Source organism: Eriocheir sinensis, chromosome 43 (genome assembly GCF_024679095.1).
Source record: "Eriocheir sinensis breed Jianghai 21 chromosome 43, ASM2467909v1, whole genome shotgun sequence".
Classification (NCBI taxonomy): Eukaryota; Metazoa; Arthropoda; class Malacostraca; order Decapoda; family Varunidae; genus Eriocheir; species Eriocheir sinensis.
Window position 1 is genome coordinate 13,239,942 of NC_066551.1, and position 26,276 is coordinate 13,266,217.

A 26,276-nucleotide genomic window follows, 5' to 3' on the forward strand; every position below is an offset into this window, starting at 1 on the left:
CCCCTTTTGTGTCTTCACTCCTAGGCTGTTTTCCCTTCTCTACCATTTGCCTTGAGAACTAAGGTACTGTGGCCTCTCCTCACTTCCCTTTGTCTCCTCTGCCCAAACAAGCTGAACTGTTCTCTTCTCTGCACTTGACCTGAAGACTAAAGTAGTGTGGCCTTACTCCCCCTTGTGTCACTGGACTGTTCCCTTCTCTGCCATTGGTCCTGAATGCTACGGAACTGGGGCCTCTCCTCCTTCCCTTTTGTGTTGCTGATGATCAAACAAGTCGGACTGTTCCCTTCTCTACCATTTGCCTAGAAGACTTAAGGTACTGCAGTTTATCCTCACTCCCCTTTGTGTCTTCAGAAGGTCCTGCCAGCTGTCTTGGTTGCTGTTGGTCTTCCTCACAGTTTGTTCAGTCAATGTTTATAATTCCACAGTGGTTCATCTTCTGGGCTGTGGGCTCCCTTGCAACCAAAAACTTAAGGCTGGTGACAAGACAGCAAGCTCATCCAAAGTCCATTCTTCCCCTCACAAAGATGATGTGGAATAGATTCTTCATTCTTGGCTGCCCATTCAGCATTAGTTCCTGAAGAAATGGAATAAATCAGTAAAAAAGATATGAGAAATAATGTGTTTGTTGTCACCTCACTAACACCACTACAATGATGACTAACTTTTTACATGATACTCTGCACTGGTTGTCATCCATGCAACTGAAGCAAGCAAAATGTATATTCTTCAAGGACACCTCCAAGGAGGTCGAGGGTCATTTAAATGCGAATGACCTCCGACCTGCCTACCGAGCCCTGAAGAAGCTCCGCTCCAAGTCTTCCTCTCAGGTGAGCACTATCCGAACAGCTGATGGCTGCCTCATATCAGACATGGATGGGCAGAGGGCTCATGGGCTGAGTACTTTAAGCAGCTGTACATGGTGGACCCTCCACGTAGGCAGCTTCCACTTGCTGGGTTGCAGGTGGCGGACGCTGACCCACCCATTAACGAAAGCCCACCCTCTCTCGGCTGTGGCTAAGTTGAGGGGTGGGAAGGCACCTAGCACCTGTAACATCAGAGCGGAGCTGCTCAAAGCTGGAGGTGAGGCCATGATCCGCAGGTTGCATGTGGTCTTGACTGCCGTATGGCAGTCCGGTACCATTCCTCCTGACTGGAAGAGGGGGTTGGTCGTCCCTATCTGAAAAGGGAAAGGGGACCGTCAGGACTGCAACAACTACCGTGGTATTACACTGCTCAGTGTGCCAGGCAAGGTGCTTGCCCACCTATTGCTGATGCGAATTCGCAGCCAGCTGCTGAAGCTGCAGAGACCTGAACAGTCTGGGTTCACGCCTGGTAAGTCAACAACTGACCATATCCTAGTGCTTCGCATACTAGTGGAGCACCGACGTGAGTTTCAACAGGGGATGCTTGCAGCCTATGTTGATCTCAAGAAGGCGTTTGATTCAGTGCATCACGAGGCACTCTGGGGTCGTCTGCGACTCCGTGGGATTCCTGTGAGGACTATTGGTTTGCTGACTGGCCTGTTTTCTAGGACAGAGAGTGCTGTGAAGTGTGGGGCGGGGCTTGTCCAGCTTCTTTCCCGTGAATGCAGGAGTGAGGCAGGGCTGTGTCCTCGCCCCATAGCTTTTCAACACTTGTATGGACTGGGTACTGGGCAGAGTTGTGGACCAGTCATTGCGGAGCATTCATTGGCAATACCAGGGTCACTGACCTTGTTTTTGCTGATGATGCAGTAATCCTAGCAGAGTCGCTGGTGGTTTTGGTGATGGCTCTTGAGGCACTGCATCAGGAGGCAAAGCCCTTGGGACTTCAGGTCTCCTGGGACAAAACCAAGGTACAGGTGTTTGGAGGCTTGCTGGATGACACAGTACAGTCTGTTCATGTGTGTGGTGAGTACGTTGAGATCTCGGAAAGTTTCACGTATCTTGGTAGCGTAGTTCACAACAACGCCGAGTCTCGCCAGGAAGTCTTACGGCGGATTGGCCTGGCCCACGGTGTTATGAAGTCGCTCAACACGAGTATAAGGCGTTGTCGATACCTGTGCAGGACACATATCCGAATCTTCAAGACCAATGTGGTCCATGTCTTACTCAATGGTTGTAAGACATGGACACTAAATGAAGACTTGGAGAGGCGGATTGATGCCTTTGGTAATATCTGTCTACCATGGGATATCGCTGGAATGACTTTGTGTCAAACTGGCGACTACTCCGTGAGACTGATTCGACATAATTTCCTGCATAGTCCGCCAACTCCAGCTATATGGGCACGTGGCATGTTGCATTACATGTCTACCATATACTTGACCAGCACCATACTGTAATATATATATATATATATATATATATATATATATATATATATATATATATATATATATATATATATATATATATATATATATATATATATATATATATATATATATATATATATATATATATATATATATATATATACATACATACATACATACATACCATGCAATGCATACACAATACTGCTACAGTACCATATGGAAGGTAACTTGCTCATCCTAGAGGTTTGTTTACAAATGATGTCTTCGTTTGACTGGCAACGCCTGGCTGATGACCAAGACCAAGACTTGTGGGAGTGTATGGTTAAAGCTCATATTACCACAGATATATACTGCATGTATTACTGGCTTTACTACAATTTCTTATTACCACACAAACATGATGAAACAAACATCACAATATGAACAAATGACAACCTGGAGTTGGCAATTCTGACACCAAGACCAAAATCAACACCAAAACAATAACAAAGGCTGCTGTAAGTGTATACTCGTCGTCTACTACGTAGACCGTCACAGCCATCCAGCAAAAACAACACATTCTTATCTGTACACTACAAATGATGCAACACTCAGTGCATACTAATCTTACAAATTTTATTTAGAGAAAAATAGTGCATTCAACACTGGCAAATACAGTATACAATGTATGTTGGGTCCTGTCTGTTCTGGGAGAGTCTCTAATGGTCAGTCAAGCACCCTGTTGGGTGACTATGTGTAAACTTAGCTGTGTGACTTGAATGTGTGGGTCCTCCAGCGAGTGTTTACAAGGATGTGATCAGTCTCCTTAGCTACCCCATCAGCACTGCTAAAGAACCTGAAATACTCAATCACATGGAACTTGCAAAATTAAGGAGAGAGCTGTTGGTGTTCCTCGTGCCAAAACTATGGGGACCAACATATAACTCATAGCCAACCTTGTCAATGCCAGTAGTAGCATTGAAGTCACTTAAGACAATGAATGTGTCCCAAGGGGAACACTGGTCTAACACAGAGTCGAGTTTAGGGTAAAACACCTTCTCTGCAGTTTCACACATCTCAGTAGGAGTGTACACTGCAGCAAGAAACATGAAGCCTAGGGTGTGCTTCAGCCTCACTCACATCATATGCTTCTCAACTGCAGTAATCTCAACCACAAATAGCTACAGTTGGTCGGATATACTTATAGCTACCTTCTTGGACAGGCATCACTGCTCATGCTAAACCAGTTGTATGTATAACCCCCACTACTGATCTCACCACTGACGGCCTCTACTTATCAGTCTTACTGTAGCCCCCTTCAGCCTTCTGAGCTCATTCAAGAGGTAAGGCAGTCTGTGATCATCCAAAAGGCTCAGGATGTTCCAGAAGCACACACAAAGAGCAAATACAAATACAAAGTAAAGGTAAAGGTGGGTGCATATGCTATGGCAGTGTGTGGCTACGGTGCTCATCTCCATGCAGTGGTGGGCACGGTTCCGCTAACCGCTATTTAGCAAAGCTAACTTTTTCATTAGCTTATTAGTGTTTTCGCTAACATTGGAAACAGTTAGCGGACCAATTAGCTTCCATTAAATGTAGTTCCTCCTCCACTAACTTTAAGTCCACTAAAAAATTCATACATGTTTGTTCTTGTCTTTCTGCACTGCTATTGCAAGTTCACATATAAGGCATAAATAAAGTGTACGTTGAATTTAATTTGTTTATTTGTGTACACATTTATCATAATCTGATTTTGGCATACTATTCCTTTCTGAAAAGCTCTATGTCTAAGCTAGAACATACTGAAATTTCAAGTCACTAGGTCTGTTTTTAAGGGTATTAAAGCCGAAATACTAAACCGAAGTTAAATCCATATAAAAAAGTTAGCGATCAGCGGTTAGCGTTAGCTTCCACTAATTTCTTTATCAGTTTAGCGGTTTAGTGTAAGCGAAGCTAACTTTTTAGTTAGTGGATTACCAGTTAGCAAAGCTTACTTTTCGGTTAGCGGTACCCACCACTGCCTTTGAGTCTGTGGTAGGTAAGAACCAATTACCCCAGGACATGGGCCAGTGTGACATATGGGATTGCCACAGTTTACCTTCCCCAGGTTTCCCAAAGTACCAGCTGGGTGAGCTGCACGCCAACTGCCTGGGCCAGGATTCAAACCCAGGTCCACGGAATTGTAGCCAGGCACACTGACCACTACTCCATGGAGGCTCGTGATACACAGTGAAAAAAGCTAAATAAAAGGTGCCTGTGAATTGTCAAGATGAGATAAGGAAAGTAAGTGAAATATGTATGAAAAGTTTGGTGTAAGAGTAACAGCAAAGGGAGTGGATTGTTGAGTGGTTGAATGAGTGAAGCATGGCACTCTGATGCTTTGAACACCTGATGTGAATGAATGAGAATGATATTGTAGAACATATAAGGGCAGGATTGAGGGAGAAGGTTTGCTGGAGGAGACACCAGTGAAATGGATCAATAGAGTGGACAAGTATTGGAGAAAGTGAATTGAAAGGCAAAGGACTGAGCACACTGAGAGGGAATGCCAGGACAACTGAAGTCTGTCATGACCAACAATTTGAGGAAAGTTCATGTGAGGTAATAGGATGACAGAGATATAGATAGATCTGAAACCAATTCCATAGAGAACACTACACTACATTTGTGATAATACAAATAATTTAAAAGACCCTATGCAGTTTGCTTACTGTAAAAATAGGAGTGTACAGGATGCAACACTAATATTACTAAATGATGTTAACAAGCACTTAGATAAACCTAAATCACAAGTTAGAGCACTGTATATTGATTTTAGTTCAGCATTTAATACAATGCAACCTCACATTTTGCTCAATAAAATGCTAGAAATGGGTGTAAATAGAAATATCTTAAAATGGATTTTTAGCTTTTTAACACAAGAGACCCCAACACACTAATGTAAATAATGTTAAGTCTAATGTGATTGTCACCAACACAGGAACCCCTCAAGGTTGTGTATTGTCCCCCGTTCTGTTCACCTTGTACACAGATGATTGTAGAAGTGAGTCTGAGGATTGTACTGTTATAAAATATGCTGACGATACAGTTATCCTAGGAAAATTGATAATGATAATTATGAAAGCTATCTAACTCAAGTAAAAAAAATTGTTGATTGGAGTAAATTAAATTTTTTGGAGGTCAATGTAAAGAAAACTAAGGAGATGATATTCGATTTCAGAACTAAAAATAAACACGTACCAGATCTATTAAAAATTGAGGAGGAAAACGTAGAGAGTAAGCCAGTATAAGTATCTGGGTTTTATGATCGATGACCAGTTAAGGGCAGTGTTAATACAGATATGGTGGCAAGGAAATGCAACCAAAGATTACACTTTGTACGTATCTTGAGCAATCTACGTGTGGATAAAGTGATAATTAGCCTATTTTATAAATCAGCATTAGAATCAGTTTTAAACTTTTCAATCACTGCCTGGTATGGAAAGCTTACCTGTAAAGATAAAAACAAGCTAGGAAGGATTGTTAAAAAGGCAGGAAAACTAGGTGCAGAGACCATATCACTAGATAATCTTTATCAGACAGGTACAATGAAACAAGTAGACAGGATTATGAAATATATAACTCATCCGCTACATAATTATTATACATATCTAAGATCTGGTAGAAGGTTAGCTCTGCCCATGCAGCGTACTGACAGGTACAGAAAGTCATTTGTACCTAAAAGCATTCTCCTCTTTAACCACCTATCATCACTATAACTTTTAGGTGTAAGTAGTCATAATAACTGTATATGATAGTTTGTGATAAAGGTAGAAATAACTTATTACTGCATGTATACGATTTTTATATGAATAGCCCAAATAATGTTTTTAGTAATGTTTTTTAAATGCTTTTTTTGCTTCATTGATTTTATTTATTTTTAATGTACAAATAACTACTAGGGAGCTCTTAAGCCAAAATGAATTTCATTTTGTATACAAAATTTAATGTATCACAATTTGACGAATAAACTATCTATCTATCTATCTAAGAGGTCATTCTCACCCTTGTGTTAAAAAAAATTGATATGCTCATCACAGCCTGTCTTTGTGCTCTGTACCTGATAATCAAATCTCACAAAGAATAAAATCTGTGAGCATGTTAACATAAGCAAAATCTATCATCTAAAATCTATTACAGAACATACCTTTGATATAAAAAGTGGTGATTGATAAAATTCTCTCTCTTCAACATTATAATGGTACTTCTTCAGATTAGTGCTTTTGTTATGGCTCATCTTTGGTGATTTTTGAAACTTGGTCCTGTGATAGAATTTTTAGATTAGAAAAATATCCAAGGTATATTACATTGTATAACAAATATCTATTGCTATAATTGACAGCTTATAAGACATTTTTTTTCCAAAAATGTCCAAGAAAATCACCTTGCATCTCATAAGGTCAAGGGTCAGCTTTGGGTTACTGGCTAGTGAAGTTTTAGTGCTGCAGTGGCCCTTAAATTAAACCGCAAACATCTACGCAAATGTAAACAAGGTAGCGATCGCTACTACACCAACAAAGGCAGCTTTTTTCTAAAGTACCAATGTATAACAGTAGTACTTACTGGTAATTCATATAAAATAACACCAGTCAGAAAGAAAATTAAGTGACGACTCAACCTGCTTTAAATCTATTTTCCCACTTTCTTTTGTTTTATACATGTACTAAATATTTCAGCTAAAAAAAAGATATAGAGAATAAAGTAAATTTATTTTCACACTTCCTTATGTTTTAAAAATGTACTAAAATATTACAAGAACTAGAATTATGAAGTAGGATGATAATAAAAAAAATTATGTACAAAGTTGATACCTGTTACCCCTCTGACAATGTTGCTGTCTACACCACATTTATTTACGTCTCAAAACAGGACTTTGAAGTCTCTAAGAAAGACCAGCTCTGGTAGGTCCAGCAAATATTAAAGTTTTTAAGTGTAAAATCTTGGGATTTAACCCTTAAAGCGTGAGCTTATTTTGCCATGCCTGTCCTCCCACGCGGGCATATTTAGGCAAAAACATATCTCACTTCAACCTTTCATACCTTCACTTCTACTTAACTCACGTAGCTGACTAAAGTACCCCGCTGAACACGGATGAAAACTCGCGTATACGCAGTCTGACCTTACTAAGTGACACTTTCACAGTCACTTTTGTTTGTTTTTATCGTTAAATATGAGCGCCGATCGCCGCTACAGTATTTCCACGTGAAAGTGGCCTATGGGGTAGTGGTGGCTGCAGAGGAAATGAAAGGTGTTGAATGTGTGTGGCAAGGTTAGGGGCGGGGCTAACCCCGCAGCCGCCACTACCCCATTAGCCAGTTCACATGGAAATAGTATAGCAACGATCGCCGCTCATTGGTAACGATCGAAACAAAGAAAAGTGACTGTGAAAACGGCCCTAAATCCCAATATTATACATTTAAAATCCTTGATACTTACTGGGACCTGCCAGAACTGGTCCTTCTAAGAGACTCGAGGCTACTGCTTTGAGGAGTAAACAAACATGGCGGAGACTGGCAGAAGGGTAACTGGTATAAAGTTTGTACGTGCGTAGCGCCGGGAGCAGCAACAAATGGACCTTCCAAGGGCCCAGTAAACACTCAAATTAATTGATAATATACTGGATGTATATGAATATACATATGAATATTAACACAAAGGGGAGAGACGAGAATTCACTAATACTTGATGGCTGGGTGGAAGACGGTAAACACTGATGCGCAGTGTTGCCAAACTATCGTACTCATCGTATTGCATTTTTTCGTAGTTTCCGACCGATAACTACCACAAAAACACCACTCGCCCACCAACCACCACCGCCTACGCACTCACACTCGCCACAACCAACCACAGAGTGAGTGTTAAATTATTACAGTCCATATTTAATTTGTGATTTATGTGTATGTAAAACTATATAACAATGCTTAGAAATGCCTTAGAAATACATTTTTTTTTATTCGATCGAAATGGTAGAACAAAACCCTATTTGATTATAGTCCCGTCGATCGTGGATTCGTGGATCACAGGAATCTCACAGAACCAAATACAGTGAAGACTCGAACCAAATACAGTGAAGACTCAATACTCGAACGTCTTGGAAGTCGAACTTTTCGATACTCGAACGCAAAAGTTCGACTTGGTACTCGAAAATATATCTGGTACTCGAACGTCCACACACGTGGTTGTAAACAAAGGCTCCTGGCCTCCCCCCCCCGCCGCCACCAGTTGTCCCACCGTGGTCGTAAGAACAACAACATTCTCCTGCATTCTGTCTGTGGTTTTTCATTTAGAAACTTACAATGGCACCAAAGAGGTTTATTAGTGGTGAAAATAAGCCTAAAAGGAAGAATGTAGTGACGACCATTGAACAGAAAAAGGAGATTATTGATAAATATGAGAAAGGAGCAAGAATCACCGATCTTGCAGCTAAGTATTGTATGGCCACAGCCCTCCACCAGTGGGTTCACAGGAATCACACCAGGAGACGAGTTACCAGATGGTGACTCGTCCTCCGACGAATAACCTCCCTCCTCCTCCCCACCCTTCTCCCCTCCTCTTCTACGTTATCCATCACCAGCCTTCACTTACGGTAAGTACAAATCAAAATTATAAAAAATTTACATTGAAATTTTTGTAAACTTAAGGTTTTGCTAAGGTTAGAACGAATTACCTGATTTATAATAGAATAACTCTCGATTTACGCGAGTATTGTGTCCTTGAAGAGGTCGCGTAAATCAAAAACAAAGTAAATCAAACAAGAGGTAGGTTTCTATTGAAAAATAAATATTCACTTCATTCAGTGGAGAGAGAGAGAGAGAGAGAGAGAGAGAGAGAGAGAGAGAGAGAGAGAGAGAGAGAGAGAGAGAGAGAGAGAGAGAGAGAGAGAGAGAGAGAGAGAGAGAGAGAGAGAGAGAGAGAGAGAGAGAGAGAGAGAGAGAGAGAGAGAGAGAGAGAGAGAGAGAGAGAGAGAGAGAGAGAGAGAGAGAGAGAGAGAGAGAGAGAGAGAGAGAGAGAGAGAGAGAGAGAGAGAGAGAGAGAGAGAGAGAGAGAGAGAGAGAGAGAGAGAGAGAGAGAGAGAGAGAGAGAGAGAGAGAGAGAGAGAGAGAGAGAGAGAGAGAGAGAGAGAGAGAGAGAGAGAGAGAGAGAGAGAGAGAGAGAGAGAGAGAGAGAGAATATCCATATCACCGAGATATCCACTCAGGCACTCAGTCTCAGCCTCACTCGTGTGAGGAAGAAATGAGGGACACCATGAGCGACTGGCTAGTATTGGTACTGGTACCGAGCGGTCTGGTACCGGTTCCGTACCATATAGCTGCTCCCATTAGTACCGGTACTGGTATCGGTACCCTTATTGTCGAGTTGCGTGGCAGCATGGGTACCGTATTGTTGTTCAAGTGGCGCGCGGGAAGAACTGAGCTCAGCTGTGTGGCCGTGGGAGCGACTGGCTAGTATTGGTACCGGTACCGAGCAGTCTGGTACCGGTACTGTACCATATAGTTGGTACCTTTAGTACAGGTACTGGTACCGGTACCAGCCCACCCCTATTGTTGAGTAACGTGGCAGCGTGGGTACTGTATTGTTGTTCAAGTGGCACGCGGGAAGAACTGAGCTCAGCTGTGTGGCCGCCGCACCATGTGAGTCCAGTTGCGTGAGACATCTGGTGGCCACTCCATAAAATATCGCATATAAGTGAAAAAACGTGTAAATTAAACATTTATTTGGATTTTGGACCCCGCGTTATTTAAAAACGCACACCAAACTCACAGAATCGAAGTTACCTGTATCGGTAGTCGAACTTTTTGATACTCGAACAACCATCTGGAACGAATTAAGTTCGAGTATTGAGTCTCCACTATACCCGCGAATGGCAGGGGGCTTCTGTATATATGAAACTTTAAAACTTGCCTTATTGTGGGGAGGGCTATGAATGTCAGGCAAAAACGCTTCGCCTGACATTTGTAGCTTCAACCCGTGTGTTTATTTTTTAAATTTTTTTAAATGCCTGTATGAATTGAAGTGCGTCTTATAAATCCGTGCATCTTATAAGCTGTCAAATACGGTATATCATATGCCACAACTTAATGCATATAAAGTATATTACTACATCTCATGTCACATCAATGCAAATAAAGTCATCCACTAACAGGTGATAAGCTGTAGCCTACCTTGTGCTTCATGTAGGAGAGGAAGATATCCCAGATCACTGTGATCACATTGATGTACAGTACTCGGTAAGGGGTTGGAATCAGGTAGAAATTGATGGCCTGCGTCGGTGGCCAGATGATCCAGTCAAACTAGGAACAAATGAAAAAAATCAGTGTATTGTATTGTTAGCATTATTTTATTTTATTTATTTATTTATTAATTTATTTTATGTAACCAACAATGACTTCAAAACAAATACTGATTGAATCCCAACCATACTTTAAAGGACACCCACTAGTACCAAGGAGATAATAATAAAGGTGAAGGTGGAGGTGACCTGCTGTCTGTGCAGCCCTGGATGCCAAGTGGCCACCATGTTGGAAGGGGGTCAACCCCATGAGCTGTCAGGTGTGGTGCATTTACTGTCATCAGGGACCGAGTGTTCCTATTTGGTATTTGTAATTTAATACATTTGAATACAGTATTTGGATGTATTTGCTTTCAAATAATTTTTATTATAAACAAATGTATCCTAAATGTATTCATATTTCAATATTCTAAATGCATTCATATTTGAATATTTGGGCAAAGTATATGTCTTCTTCAAATGACCTGATGCATGTTCATTAATATATCAGGAATACCATTCATTTGACTATAAGGTTGTGCTGACTCTTTGTATACTCACCTTAAGGAGAGAGTACGCCATTGAATATTAAAACAAAAATTGAAAATATACGAAATTGAGTTACATGTTGTCCCAACACCTACTGGCTTAGAGGCATCAAGTGGTGGTGCATTTTTTGTCTACCGTAAAACTAAATGCCCATAGTGAAGGGATTTAACCTGGTACCAGCGACAGGCCAAATTTGTGGCTTTACTGCGTACCAGCGACGGGCCAAATTTTTGCCATGATATAAACCCCTCAAAATATATGATGCATAAATTGATCCGAAATGTGTTGATATATATTATGAAATGGTTTGCAGGAGTGATGATTTTTTTCTCATTTTTCTCGCTTAGAGGGGCCTTTAAGAAACATGATCCCCGCAGCTACCAGGTTCAATACCGTGTGTGGGCGTGGCATGCTGGGAGTCATTACTGTGCATTTTTTGCAATGAATGTTGAATAATAATCACATATCAATGCATGCTAGTGAGTCTCACAACTCAGTTGGTGCCTCTCGTCATGGCACACTACTACTCAAGGTCACCACCCTCAGTGCGTGGGGAATGCTGGTTGGAAGGGAACCTCAGCTGCATACATAGCATAAGAACTGGAACTCGAAGAGAAAAGAAGAAAAACATCAAACAAGGGGAAGAAAAGAAAGAAGGAGGGAAGAAAAGGAAGAAGGAGGAGGACAGTGTAAGTACCGGTGAGGATTATGTATCAGGAAACTTTTAGACCAAACCTGGCAACAATGAGGGGCTTGGCGCATCCTGAAACACTCACCCTTTAGCAACTAATACCTTTTATAAAGGGGGACCAGGTACCATATTATATACATGCATTGGTATGTGATTATTGAACCCATAGCATTCATATAAAAGCAGGTTTGTGGCACTGCGACTTCATTGGAGCATGAAAATGGAAACAAAACTTTAATTGCATTTTTCTCAGAGCTAGGTATAAATAAATTTCAAAATTACCTTTGCTTTTAATTTTTGCATGACATTAATAAAAATTGGGGTTTTATATGCTTTACTACAACCAAAATACGTATGTGATTTGAATTTTTAAAAGGTCATATTTTTTTTCCATATTATCTAAAAACACACTTTCGCTTCAAAATTTCAAAAAAATAAATCAATTAAATGAAACCAGATATTGAAAAAGTAATCACATTCGTTTGTTAAGATAATAGGAAAGTATTTTATGTGCATGTAAAAAAGAAATCAGTGAACAAACAACAGAGCAGACCCAAGGCAAAGTTTTAAAAAAACTGAAACAAAAAATAAAATCTTAAAAAAAATATTTTTTGGTCCAATCATCTTGAAATTATAATATGATAATTATGGTTCTACTGTTATACACAAAATATAGCCTAATCAAGATCGTAAGTGCAATTTAAAGCTACAGCATACTCTTCCCTCAAGGCAAATATTCCAAGATCATTCTGAGCTAATACACATAAATATAACATGGCTACGCACGTCTCTAAGAATCACACGTCTTGAGGTCACAACTTGGTAAGTGACTGAACGATACTAGGCACTGATAGGGGGGAATTATGCATAGGTACTTTGTATCTAAAACCATGTCTATATCATTCCTCACTGATAAGACTGCTGACTTTGGCTGTTTGAGGTGTCACGTGATCATCCACCGCCAATCTCCTTGCTGCAGTCTTTGGCAAAACACTGCATGATGTGACACGAGGTCGTTGGGTGTACTGAGTGGCTCGACTCCTCCTCCTACCTCACTGATAAGACTGTATTTAGTGTACTTTTGTGTAAATAAATACCACAAAACCTAAACTATTTATATATAACTTTAGAAAATGAGATATATTTGCCTAGTACTGCTTGAATACACATATCTATAAGGATTTCAAACATCACAGTAAGCATTGCACTAACTCACTTCAAAAACAGCCCTAACATTAACTGGTATTCTGAACTTGCATGTGAAAACCTGTCAAGTGAGGTGTCTCAGTTAAAAAAATTGCATGAATAGTAACATAAACTACTAAAGGTTTCAGGGGCCATGTTCCCCTGTTTTTCGCAAATAAAACTTTAACAAAGCGTCGGACAAGGATGTTATTTTGGCAGTGGATGTTTGAGACCCCGACCTAATGGGCAATAATATGAATTGGTGTCACATGTGGATAATGAAGCACTTATAAGAGTAAATTTAGGGTAAACTTGGCTAAAAGTTAAAGGCACTGTGAGTGAGGCTAGCCACGCCAACGACAAAGGTGTTGTTGGGTAGTTGGATGGGGATGATTGTGAGGAAGGAAAGGTTGGGTATGGGGGAGGTTGGTGAACCAACAAGGGATGACACCAGAAACTACTGCTCGCTTACATACATGCAGCATGTACTACCAATAGTCACATTTTCCATGTAAAGGATAAGTAATTTCCTTAGAGTATAACTGTTTCTCCCCAACTGATAGTCCATATAAGGAACATCCATATTTACAGTAGATTAAATATTGCTACGGTGTATGTGTGTGTGTGTGTGTTTGTGAAGCAGTAGGACATAATTGCTGGTTGGATGGATGACTACTCATACGTCAGAGCTAAACGTCACATCGACGTCACGAGAAGATGAGCGGGGCGGGGCTAGCCTCGCTCACAGTGCCTTTAACTTTTAGCCAAGTTTACCCTAAATTTACTCTTATAAGTGCTTCATTATCCACATGTGACACCAAATCATATTTTTGCCCATTAGGTCGGGGTCTCAAACATCCACTGCCAAAATAACATCCTTGTTCGACGCTTTGTTAAAGTTTTATTTACGAAAAACAGGGGAACATGGCCCCTGAAACCGTTAGTAGTGCAATAACACTAATAAGCTCAGTGTGAAAGTGATGATAAAGGGGCTTCAAGCAGTGTTTAGTGTAACTTACATTGATAGAAGGGGCTGCAAGCTATTTTAATAAGAATAAGAGTGATAGGAGGAGGCATAGCCTGTCTTAGTGTCTTTGGGTTACAAGCTGTTGGTGCAGCCTGGTGAAGGAAGGGGACCAAAAACTATGTTAGTGCGACTTACCCTGATAAACGGGGGCAAAAGCTGTGTTAGTATGACTTACAGTAATGGAAGGGGCTCAAAAGTTGTGTTAGAAGGACTTTCAATGATGGAAAAGGGCTGCAAGCCATGTTAGTGTAACTTACAGTGATGATACGGGGGTGGAAGTCGTGATAGTGTGACACAGTGATGAGGGGTGCTTGAAGTTGAGTTAGTGTGACTAGTAGTGAGGGAAGGGGGCTGCAGGCTGTGTTAAGTGTAGGTGACAGATCTCTTTAAGGGAGCCTCCTGGCCAATTTTGACAAGTTGACTTCAAGAAAAAAATAAAAATTGTGATACTCTGCCATCTAAGAAAACGAAGTATATAAGCTACAAATTGATGAACTTCTTTTCCTGGAAACTTACTTTTTTATTAAATACAGTCAAACTGCGGTTTACAAGTGCCTGATGATACGAGTGATTTGATTTATGAGCAAAAACATACCACAAAAAATGCCTTGGTTTACGAACATCCTGTTCCTTTTTTTTTTTTTTGTCACCATCTCCTGGGTGGGGGACACAGGCTATATGGAGGCTGTCAGGGTTAAGCGCATACGTTCCTTCAAGGAGGGACCACAAACCCTTGTTGGGTGATGGCTCATGAAGGGGAGGGGAGGATGGTGATAGACCGACTCTATCGGCTTACGTCAGCCTAGCCGACCAAGTCGGTCTTTCGACGAGGACAGGCGTGTCTTTTTGTAGAAGTCAAAGACGTGAGCGTGGGTTCCCTTTTATGATGCACGATGAGAGTGCTCAATGCATAAAACAATGGGAATAGAGTTTGAGTTAGGGCTGCCACCTTGATCTAAAAATAATAAGGAACGCAACATCCCATTCTGCAATACAGAATGAATCCATATTTTTAGGAACGGATGGCAACCATAAAATTTATCTGGCCTGCCATGACTGACAACCGTTGCCCGCTGCTGGTGAAGGCAAGAGGAAGGGGGAAGGGACATTACGATGCGTATTTTACACATATTTCAGGACGACCCTTGACAAACATAATTTTATGGACTGGTTTTGTGGTTCACCAAAAAATGCGCTCACTACAGTTTGAAAATACTGAATTTTATCTGCATAACCATTCAGACAGGCAAATATGGAGCAAATGGCGTTCCAGATTTTTTAGGGAAGGGTGACAAGTTTGAAACCCTAAGGCGTCATCTGGTGATATATGGCCTTCTTGAACGACCCCCATTCTTGAGACTGATTTTCATCTCCCTCCCGTAATCCGCCGGAGCGCTCTATCTTGTCCATATGATTGAATGAACCAACACTATTTTTCATTTTGTCACTCATCAAGGACACCACGCGTTAATTACTCACAGTTACGGGATTACAGTTCATTAGGAATATTTCAGAAGCTACTTAGCGTCATTGCATGCGACTGAGTTTCTTAAAACGTCCTTTTCTCAACAAAATATTGACAAATGGCATCGTTTCACTTTCTTGCTTCTAACGATGACGATGATGTTTTCATACCAGGAAGTTCTTACTTATCCTACAGTGATGCTTTAAAATGGTTTGTGGTGCAACAGTAACACAACAGTAACCTCATGAACTCTATGTCCACCCCCACCTGGCAGGGTTACCCATAGGAAGCTCAGGAAATGGTCATCACCATAGACCTATGGAGGTGCGGCCAGCAAGACAGTGGTAGTATCCAGCCCCTCTGCAGCTTGCACAGGACCCCCGATCCTTGCCAAGAATTGGAGGGAATTCTGTAAAATCTGACGCACCAGAACAAGAAACGCAAGAGTTTCGCAAGATGGGGTTAATTCTTGCTCAGTCTAGTGTAGTTCTTGACCACCAGATGACGGCTCTAGTCTCAGTCCACGTTGTAAACTCATAGAAATAGCATCCGTGCGCTAGTGTCATGTTTTCCACACTACAGTGTGTTTTCAGCACTACAGTGTGAGTTCTTTTTGCTTTAACAATGTCCCCCAGAAAGATGGTTAAAAGGGATGGTGCTGCTAAAAAGAAAACAGAAACGGTGGATACTCTGCTCGCAACAGGAACGGGGGGGCGAGTTTCTGCAACTTGTATGCCCTCCAGGGTGTGACTGACATCTGTTTACCCTCCATCTCGGACGATATGTCGGATTAGCTTCATGTTGGTGGTCGAATGTATAGTTCCGGTGCCTCAAGAATAGGGAAATTGTGACTGCTAAACCCCGGGGCGAAGCCTACACCTCGAGTGTGGTTAGCGGTTGCAGGTCTCTCCGTAACAACCGTAACACATTGCTTTGTGTTACATAGTATTTATTATTGCTGTTTGTTACTAAAATTACTTTAATTCTGTAAAAAATAACATGTAAAATGATTTTCATATAATTTATTCTTTGAAGTATGGGACCCATTAATGGGATTTACATTAATTTCAATGGGGAAAATCATTTTGGTTTACGAGAGTTTTGGTGTGCGAGCAAAATTCCAGAAAGAATTAAACTCGTAAACCGAGGTTTGACTGTACCCTACTTGTTTAAATGTCCTGGTGAGGCAACAGGATTAAGAAAAAATACACCCACTTCTATTCCTGATAACAGCAGTATGAAATAAGTTATAATGATGCAGTAAAATAACAATTTATAAATAAACTATCTGGCAATCCCTTGGCACCTAACATAGCGGCATGGCAGTATGTAGAGAAGGTCTGACCAAGGCTTTTAGACTTTGGGTTTGTAAAAGTAAGATGCACTCAGAATTTCTGCTGAAACTGTTTGATTTTTCCCTCATTTTGTTGCTCTCTATGCTTTATAACTTTCTCTCTTTTAACAAAATATATGACTTCATCAAGGAAACAGGGCAAAGAAAAAGGCGCAGAAATGAGATATTGCTGTGAAGCTTCAAGCACTGTCACACCACACGCTGCACCACCTGTCCCAACTGAAGGAGAGTCTGGATGACAATGGCAATCTATTTTGTACACCCTCCTAAGCAACAAAGGCCATGTAGTTGCTTCTGCTTTCTGTTGTGCATTGAGAAGATCATTCCTCAGTAACAAAAGCTAAGAGGCCTACATCAAGTACAAGTACATGAGGGTGGATTGTTTTTAATCCCATGAAGCTGTGAGACAACACTATGCAAGCATGGGTTACACTACTGATAGCTTCCTCAACATCAACATGACATTCTATGCCATATGAGTTAATGGCAAGGCACCAGGGTATAGCATGGGCCAAGCAAGTCATATATCATGGCAGCCACTATAAATAAAATTTGCCTGTGTTACTAATGGGCTAAGGTTGTCAAAGAGACCCCTCTAGATAGCCTACCAGTGCTATAGTCAGCACTTTATAAATCTGTTTGGCATCACAATTATGCAATATGGATCTCATTTTGATTGTCCCATAAATAAATAAAAAAAAACAAGGAGGCCCCCCTAAGCAAATCACTTTTTTTGTTGTTGTTGTTAAAGCAGTGAGATATTGAAATCTGCTATTGCTTTGCAACAAGTTTGCAGGAAAACAATACACACATGTAGTCTAAAAACCAAGAAAACCTGCCAACTGCATGATAAGTTTATTTCATTGTGAACTAAAGGAATATTGTTTACAGTAGTCTAGTAGTACAGTTATTTAGTATTAGTTCCTTCAGCGAACCTTAGTTTTGTTTGATTTGCTTGATTTTTATGCTTTGACTGAAAAGTTCTGAATAATAAGTGATCTAGTTTTACTGTTACTTGCACCTTACACCTGAGGTGCATACTGCCTCCACCTTTTTATAACCCTCTGGCTAGCCCATAATTAATATTCTTTACATTCATTATGTTATAGGTGTCTATGCTATGCTTGCCATAAAAAAAGGTTTTTAATGTAACTTACAGCATACACTGCAGGAAACTTTTGCTTGAACTCCTTCCAAGACTCAGCCAGTGTGTGTCCTTCCAAAAGCCCTGCTCCAAGGAAAAATGTGACAGCAAAGAAAGGAGCCCCAAGGAACTGGTCTGCCAGGATCTTCTTGAACACCACTTTGCCAGTCCTTTGAGGCATCACCTGGATATTTAAAACAGTTATTGAAAACTAATAACTTAATGTATCCCTTCTTACAAAAGACTTATACAGCCTGCTCACTTCTTACTTGAGGCTACGTACTGAGTTTGAAATAGTGCAACAATGCACATCATTCATAACAAATTTGTTATACTTTACATAAAATATGCACAAGTAGGCTACATAGTATATACAAGAACATAAAGAGCCTTGTTCCTAATAATTACCAGACAAACGAGCAAAAAGTCATGTAGCAGAGGGAATGGGGCGGCCTGGATTCAAAACAGTAACCTGCACCAGAAGGTCAAGTCTTCTCTCACTTTTCATCTATTCCACCTACACACTACACACTCATTCTACACTTTCTTACCATCTGCCATCTGATGGAAATAAAATGTTGGAGAACTCCACGAAGTAGTAGTTTCTTTTCTTGCCACAAAACCAGCAAGAAATATTCAGATTAAGAAAACATGGTGTCGGCAAGTCATGCGCAGGCAGAGTTGTCAACTCTGAATTATCTACCAACCTTCTTTCTATCCATCTTCCTTGATATGTTACACTATTGATAATAAGTATGACAGACTTTTTAACACCAATGGAAATCATTGGGGTGCCTGATCACTATACAAAGCACTAGATTCAACGTGCAGCATATGCTGTATGAGGAGGTTAAGCTTGTCTAACGAGCTTAACCTCTTCACCCTTTTAGACATCTAAGTTCACTTTGGATAATAGTCTGCTTCCTCCATCTTGCAGGCACCGTTGCTCCTCCTTCTTCTTTACTCATTGGCAACACTGGCCACGCTCATTAACCATGATGTTTTCTTTGTTTACAAAGTGTCTCCCCACCATTTTAGCAAGACTTGTTGGCTCTGTTGCTATTGATATTGCAAGGGCAGTCCCATTCCCACTACTGGACTGCTGGTGGCATTGCACTTCATTGTGTGGCTAACAGACCAAACAGTATTCACTAAGTACATTCATACTTGAAGTCAGGAGATGCATTTCTGAGTATATACTACATACTTGTTTGATTCAACTAAAATTTCAGGGGGAACCTTGGGAATATATCCCAAGTCTAAAATTTCGGTAAAATTCTAGTGTTTGCCCATACTCCCCCCTCCCCCCCATACAAGCCTGGGGACCTGGTGGGAATGCGGGGTTTCGGGTGGGGGACACGAAATCCGTCGCATTCACGTATTTTTTTAGTGGGTGGGGGGGGATAAAAACTCCCTGGATCAAAGGAAATTCCCTAAGTTTAGGGAATTTTTCCTCCCACCGCCACTAAAATAAGCGTTTGCGACAAATTTAGTGTTTCCCATACGAAAACCAAGCACTCAGTGGATCCCCAAGTTTGTTTTGGGAGAGAAGCGTAGTGAACCCACCAAACGATGCTCACCTCACCATCTGGCGTGGCACCGGCGACCATCTGTGCTCACATAAACGCCTACTCCACACTCATGCCCTCTCTCTCTAGTAGGCTGTCACCTCATCGCAAGGTTTCTGTCCTCCAAGTAGAGTCCGTGGCACCAAACACAGTGTATCTTCATTGTTTATCACTGACACAAGTAAAACCACCAGCTAGACGGGATCCATCCAACACCGCGCCTTTAACACTACTGCGGCTTGTGCAGGAACTGCAGGTTCTCGAACCTCTTGCCCAAGCTGTTCGAACACGTGAATCTTTACTGACCGGATTTTGAATCTGCTTCACGGGCTCGTATTCCCAGTATACAAGGTGATTGTGGATATTGACTCCGCGCCTCCAGAATACGATAATACGCCTCCATATATCATAGTAAAAAAAACAAAGTACTTAAAAGTAAAGAAGCCGAATTAATCCCCTTCCCCCAACGATCTTGGGGGACCTGCATGAACTTGGGGTATTTGGGTGAGGGAGCATATTTAAACTACTCCAACTGAACTTTACGACCTGGTCTCACATGCGTGGGCTAATGGCTAACTAAGCATACCATCGCTAACCAAGCGTACCATCGCTAACCAAGCATACCATCGGTAATAGTATTAGGTAAAGGTGCGTGTTCTAAAATAAAATAACCACGCATGGTGGACCTGGTCTCACATGTGTAAGCTAATGGCTAACTAAGCGTACCATCGCTAACCAAGCATACCATCGGTAATAGTATTAGGTAAAGGTGCGTGTTCTAAAAAATAAATAACCACGCGTGGTGGACCTGGTCTCACATGCGTGGGCTAATGGCTAACTAAGCGTACCATCATTAACCTAGCGTACCATTGGTAATATTTTTTGGTAAAGGTGGGTGTCCCCCCCCCCCCCCCCCCCCAAAAAAAAAGTGTGGTGGACCTGGTCTCACCTAGCGTATCATTGCTAACCGGATCGTTGGCAACGCTGCTCATATTGCAATGGTGTTGCCATGTAAACACATCATCCGTATGTATAATATGCCCTTAAGTACAATATGGAGGCGTAATATTGCATTTTCGAGGTGCGGAGTGATTTTCAATAATTACCTTGCGTGGTTTCCGTACGTTGTAAAAGAAACCCGGAATGTATGAAATTTCCCTACATCTAAGTAATTGTAAGGAATTTCCCTACATCTAGGGTATTTTTCAACCCCTCATAACTCAAAAACTATGCATTTGCGACGCATTTCATGTTTATCACCGCATTCCCCGAAGTCTCAATGGCCCCCTAGCCAATTTTGGTTGCGAGGGGTGAGTATGGGCAAACACTAGAATAATACCAAAATTTCTGCTTATCCAGCAACTTTAAATCCCCACACTTACTAGGGGTTTTACTGTACTACCAACCTGAACCGAAGCAAAACTCTCTCAAGATCAAGGAGTCAGCATGAGCTAAGGAAGAATGGCGCCACCATAAAAAAAATTCTCATGCCACTAATGGGCTGGGGCTAACCACCTAGACATATCAGAAAAGACTACTAGCAGTATAGACCATGCAGGGAAAAAAAATTGGAGTATTGTACAATAAATTCCTAAAAAATATTAGCAACTGGATTGTTTGATCATGGTTAGCTTCTCCTTTTCTTTTTTCTCAGCCTAGTCATATTCTTTTATCTACAGATTGCTATTTTTCTCACTTTACTTTTTCAATCTTATTATAAACTTATATATAAAATATCAATCGCTTACTTCAATTTCTCATTCTCATTTTGTCAAACAACCTTTTAACTTCAAAATTTTTTACTACATATTTATTAGCAATGGTGGATGTATTAATATATATATATATTAGTAATAAATTTGATGACTGATTTAATACTAATAACATAAGCCATAACCAAGCTCAAAACAACAAGTGATATCACAACCCTTAATACTTAAGACTAATAGTCATACCATACAAGACAGATCAGCAAAAATTTTCATTACCTTGTCAAGCCACAGATAGAAGATATGGTGTGGGGGTCCCTGGCTCAGCCCCACCAGGAACAATCTGCCAGTCCTTTTCCAGTCATAGTTGGGGTTGGTGCCAACACCCCTGGCATGCTCCAATTGTTGCTGGATGCCATCCCCGAGGGCTAGCATACCCCCACAGCTTACAGTGTTAGTCACCCAAAGGTAGCGACCAAACATCCCAGACCACAGGCGTCTGACCCCTCTGAACATAATTCCTGTAAATAATTTATAAATCAGTAATAAGCATAGTAACAAGATAACTTGAGAATAATATTCATTCCCATTCATACAGCTCAGTAAAAAAAATATATATATTTTTACATTTCTGCCAATGCTGCTGGTAGGCTATCTTGGTGGGGCCTGATGGCAGACCCCAGCCCAATAAGGTGTCATCTTGCTTGACTCATGCTGCCCCCAGAGCTCATCTTTGATTTTCTCTTTTAGATAGAGAATCTAGTCCAGGTTGATAGGTGATCTTCTGGATAGCATGTGGGTAGTCTTAGGCCACTCCACGGTGACTGAAAAACCCTAGCTTGTGGAGCCGGGTGGGATGCAAACCCGTGTCCTCCTGGATGCAGCGCCACCATGCTAACCACTCAGCCACCACCTCCCCCAATACAGGAAACCCCTGCTAGATAGTGGTCATAAAACAAAACTGTCAAATAAGGAACATATTTTCCAAAGGATTATATACTCGTATAAGGGGGATGAGGTTCCTGTCTACCTTCTTGACCAAATAAAAATTAATAAAAAGGAAATACTAAGACTTTTCTTGAATGTTTCTGGGAGACTCCTAGCAAATGCCTTGTCAAGGCTGGCTGCTTCACCTTGTAGACAAATGTTTAGTAGCTAGACCCATCTCCTGAAACTACTGAACCAGAATTTACTCGCCTTGAATATTTCCTGTGTTACCATCAAGGTGGAAACTTCATCGGATGTTCTCCTATGGTGATGTGGCATTCTATTAGATGAGGTCTATGCTTAACCCACGGGTCGCGAGAAGCAGCCTGCAAGCAACAACTTGAGGGATTAATCGAGTGGATCATACATGTGTGTGTGTGGGGGGGGGGGCAAAGCCCCCGTGTTAGAGGTTAGGTTATGTAAAGTTCGGTTAGAGTAGTTTAAATATGCTCACTCGCCCTAAAGAACCAATTTCCAGTGCATCATACATGTGGGGGGTGGGGGGGTTCCAGGGGGGGCACAGCTCCCCCTGGTTAGCAGGGGGGTCAAGATTAGGTTATGTAAAGTTCAGTTAGAGTAGTTTAAATATGCTCACCCACCCTAAAGAACCAATTTCTGGTGCATCATACATGTGAGGGGGTCCAGGGGGGGCTGTGCCCCCCAATTAGCAGGGGGGTTGAAGGGGGCGAAGCCCCCCCCGTTAGAGGTTAGGTTATGTACAGTTCAGTTTGGGTAGTTTAAATATATTCGACATGAGGTGTGGGCCTCGAAAAATACACAGCGTGGGATGGATTTGGGCAACGGTGGTGAGGGGGTGGGGGGGCAACACGTCCGACACTCGTCAGCACACCGGCTGCTGGGTTGTTATAATAGATTACAAGAGTGTACGTTAGGGGTTTTTCTTACTTTCGAGAACAGGGAATTTTCCCTGATTTAAGGATTTTGGGGGGGATATTTTGGAAGCCCATTTTTCAGTGATTTTGCCTTCCCCCCACAAAACCTGGTTCCCCACAGGTCCCCAAGCTTGTGTTGGGGGGTAGGGGGGGGCTGGAGTGGTGGAGCGGGAAAAGTAGTTGTTCTGTAGTTTTACAGTTATTTACCGCGGAGCTTTGTGAATCGCAATTTTTGTTGTTCAGGCCCAAAACTACGCACTAACGGTTTATGAATCCAGCCCCTGAATTCGAATAGAAAAATTTTGAACACAAGTAACCTGCGTTCGATCCTGCTTCACGCGTTCGTACGTGATACCAGTAAGTGAATACATTGTCGTATATTATGACAGTTGCAAGATTCTTATGACAGAAATTACTTACCGTTTAGATGCTTCATTAGTACCTTAATTCTGTAACAGGGGGGCTTTGGCCCCCTCTATCCCCCCCTCTGGTATGGAGACTGAGTAAAATTGCGTGGTTTCTGTACGTGGTAAAAAAAATCCCAAAATGTATGGAATTTCCCTACATCTTAGAAAAAAGTTGGAAAGTTTGGTTTAGTCGGCGCAACATCTGTGGTCGTATGCCAGAGAGAGACAGGAGGGGGAAGGAATTATAGGAGAAGGGAAAAGATCCCAGGAGACAGGACAGAACCCCCGATTAATACCTGGTGCCCATTCATTGCTGGGTGGACAGGGGCGTAGGGTATCGGAAAAGCTGCCCAAATTTTTCCACTCTGCCCGGAAATCGAACCCGGGCTCTCTCGGTTGTGAGCTGAGTGTGCTTACTACTGCACCACAAAGCCCCCCCCTACATCTTGGATATTTTTCAACCCCCCAATAACTCAAAAACTATGTATTTGCAACGCATTTCATGTTTACCGCCGCATTCCCCACAGTCTCAAAGGGCTCCTAGCCAATTTTGGTTGCGAGGGCAAACACTAGAATAATACCAAAAAGAAATGCGATTGCGACGGATTTCGTGTCCCCCACCCGAAACCCCGCATTCCCACAGGTCCCCAAGTTTGTTTTGGGGGTGAGGGGGGAGTATGGGCAAACACTAGAATTCTACCTTTACTACATGGCTACACGATAATGTATCCTAGGGCATGTCACTGCTCTGGGAACCAACGCTGACTACACACCCTACATCGTAACACACAACGTATCCACTTCTCAAAAAAAATCAAGTCACCAACATACCTCACTCTCTTCTTCTTGGGTTTTTTTATGGGGCTAGTTAGGTTATGGGACCACAGCCTCTAGAGCCCCGTCAGTAGTAGTCGCTATCCAGTGTTGTTTTTGGTTGTCGTTCTGTCACTGGTGTGGTGGTTAGATCCTATCGAGTTGCCCTGACTTCTGCAGGAAGGTCTGCGTACACTTGAGGGCTTGGAAGGCTGTGTCGGGGCTGAGAGTGTCGCTGCCCAGCAGGTCCTCTAGGGTTGGCCTGTGAATGCAGTCTTGTTAGGGAAGCTCTGAGGTTGGTGCGGAAGGAGTGGAATCTTATGCAGTGGAGGTGGTGTTCCGGTGTGTCGGGTTGTGTGGGGCACCATGGGCAGTGAGGATCCTGGACTATAGACAGTCTGGGCAGGTGTGCATTGAGGCGGCTGTGGCCAATCCTCAGGCGGGTGATGGCTGTGTCGAGGGGACGGCTGGGGGAGATACCTCACTCGCATCCGCACCCATTCAGGCCGTCTCTGCACTACACTGGTACCACCCAGGGAAGGGAGCCTGTCTGACACCGCCGTCTCACCGAGCCGAGGTAAGGGAGTGATGCTGATGACACTCACGCCGCTGAGACCAGCGAACAGCTGATAGGCAGGCCGGTGTTGCGAGAAATACCTCCTCGCAAAAATAAATCACTGAGTTGTCTACCACACATGGGCACTGGGGAATACACAACAGGCAAACACATTAATTTGCCTAGTGTTTTTCTAATTTGTCCACTTGTGATTTTTTGTGACGGTTGATATTGCCCGCAAGACAAAATAACACACCAGCCCACAGATCAACGAGCGAGAACTGCGTGAACGTCAATGTGGGGCAATTCTTTCTTAAAGCCTTCTCTTGATTCAAAGTGTTGCTCTGATGTTTGTGCCATGTATTGGAGCAGAAACAGGAGAAGTAAACGATAACAGTGAGTGACATACAGAAAAGGTAACCAAGTTGAACCTCTCTCTGCGAGCTATTTTGCGACTGCGAGCTAATTCCTACAACACCGGCGTGATGTCAGCACCTCGTATCTACGTATGCGTGAGCTGCATTAACCTATTACCTAATGATTTTCCTTCTGTCTCCTCAGAGTTCCGGCTAAAATGGATGCTATCAGCAGGCCGAAGAAGGGATAGTAAGTAGGCCTACATAAATTTCCCGCAAGCCCATTGAGATCGAAGAGTTGTGGTGACAAAATTCAGTTTTAGAACTATTATAAAAAAAAAGCTTTATATTTGTTTATGAATGATTGATTGATTGATAGTTTATTGTTGCAAACAACAAAAGAGAAAGGAGGAACATATATGCCACCCCAATTAACCACCAGGCAGTACATAGTGTGATTATACAACTATAAGGATCTGGATATGTGTTGAAAAAAAAAAAAAACATTCGTTACACGTCTCGATGGATCCATGTCTCCCAAAACAACATTTTTTCTCATTTTTTTGATCGTTTCGATCCTCTGTATAGCATGTTTGATATGTGTTTTGTTTCAAAATATTATTCCATTGTATTGGGAAAGAATAAATGCTGTAATAATTTCTATAAAAAAGGCCACGAAAATGATGTCTGTGCGTGCACAGAGTTATATAGGTACATAGATTTTGAAGCAACTGGCGGCCATCGATCTTATAGTTCGGGTGACGGATGGCGAGCAGATTGAAATTTAACATCACATAGTTAAGTCTGCTACTGCTATTACCAAGTTAGCAGCGCCTCGGCGATCCTCTGTCAGATAGACTTGTTATTTTCTTGTCAATTTTTTACACCCTGATTATTGTTACATTGGCACATGTCATATATATGTAACCATCTGAATCGGAAAAATGTGCTGAATTTGAAACTGTAAACAAAAATTGAATGCAATA

At 41.8% G+C, this 26,276-nt stretch overlaps 1 protein-coding gene across 5 annotated transcripts; it reads right to left on the reverse strand.

Moving 5' to 3' along the window:
• LOC127010473 (mpv17-like protein 2) lies at nucleotides 1–25,382 on the reverse strand. Of its 5 annotated transcripts, none has more exons than XR_007763221.1 (7): nucleotides 24,397–25,381; nucleotides 21,906–22,591; nucleotides 21,558–21,799; nucleotides 18,015–18,185; nucleotides 10,480–10,608; nucleotides 6,465–6,579; nucleotides 1–574 (listed from the first exon to the last, which is right to left on the reverse strand). XR_007763221.1 is itself a non-coding variant. In XM_050884682.1 (5 exons), the coding sequence occupies exons 2-5, from the start codon at nucleotides 21,792–21,794 to the stop codon at nucleotides 6,544–6,546; spliced, it is 573 nt and encodes a 190-aa protein (XP_050740639.1). In that variant the 5' UTR covers nucleotides 21,795–21,799; nucleotides 24,397–25,381; the 3' UTR covers nucleotides 3,985–6,543. The 5 variants fall into 5 exon arrangements, 1 of the variants encoding a protein (XP_050740639.1); XR_007732968.1 differs by lacking the exon at nucleotides 21,906–22,591 and having other exon boundaries at nucleotides 24,397–24,640; nucleotides 24,947–25,379; XR_007763220.1 differs by lacking the exon at nucleotides 21,906–22,591 and having other exon boundaries at nucleotides 24,397–25,379.
• Between the last annotated feature and the right edge of the window lie 894 nt (nucleotides 25,383–26,276).

What these genes read in the sequence shown, in the direction of transcription:
- LOC127010473 (XM_050884682.1), bottom strand. Translation starts at nt 21,794, where the DNA reads ATGTTCAGAGGGGTCAGACGCCTGTGGTCTGGGATGTTTGGTCGCTAC. An exon ending in TCTATCTGTGGCTTGACAAG is followed by an intron (nt 18,186 to 21,557) that starts GTAATGAAAATT and finishes TTAAATATCCAG; the next exon opens with GTGATGCCTCAAAGGACTGG. An exon ending in TCTCCTACATGAAGCACAAG is followed by an intron (nt 6,580 to 10,479) that starts GTAGGCTACAGC and finishes ATTCTATCACAG; the next exon opens with GACCAAGTTTCAAAAATCAC.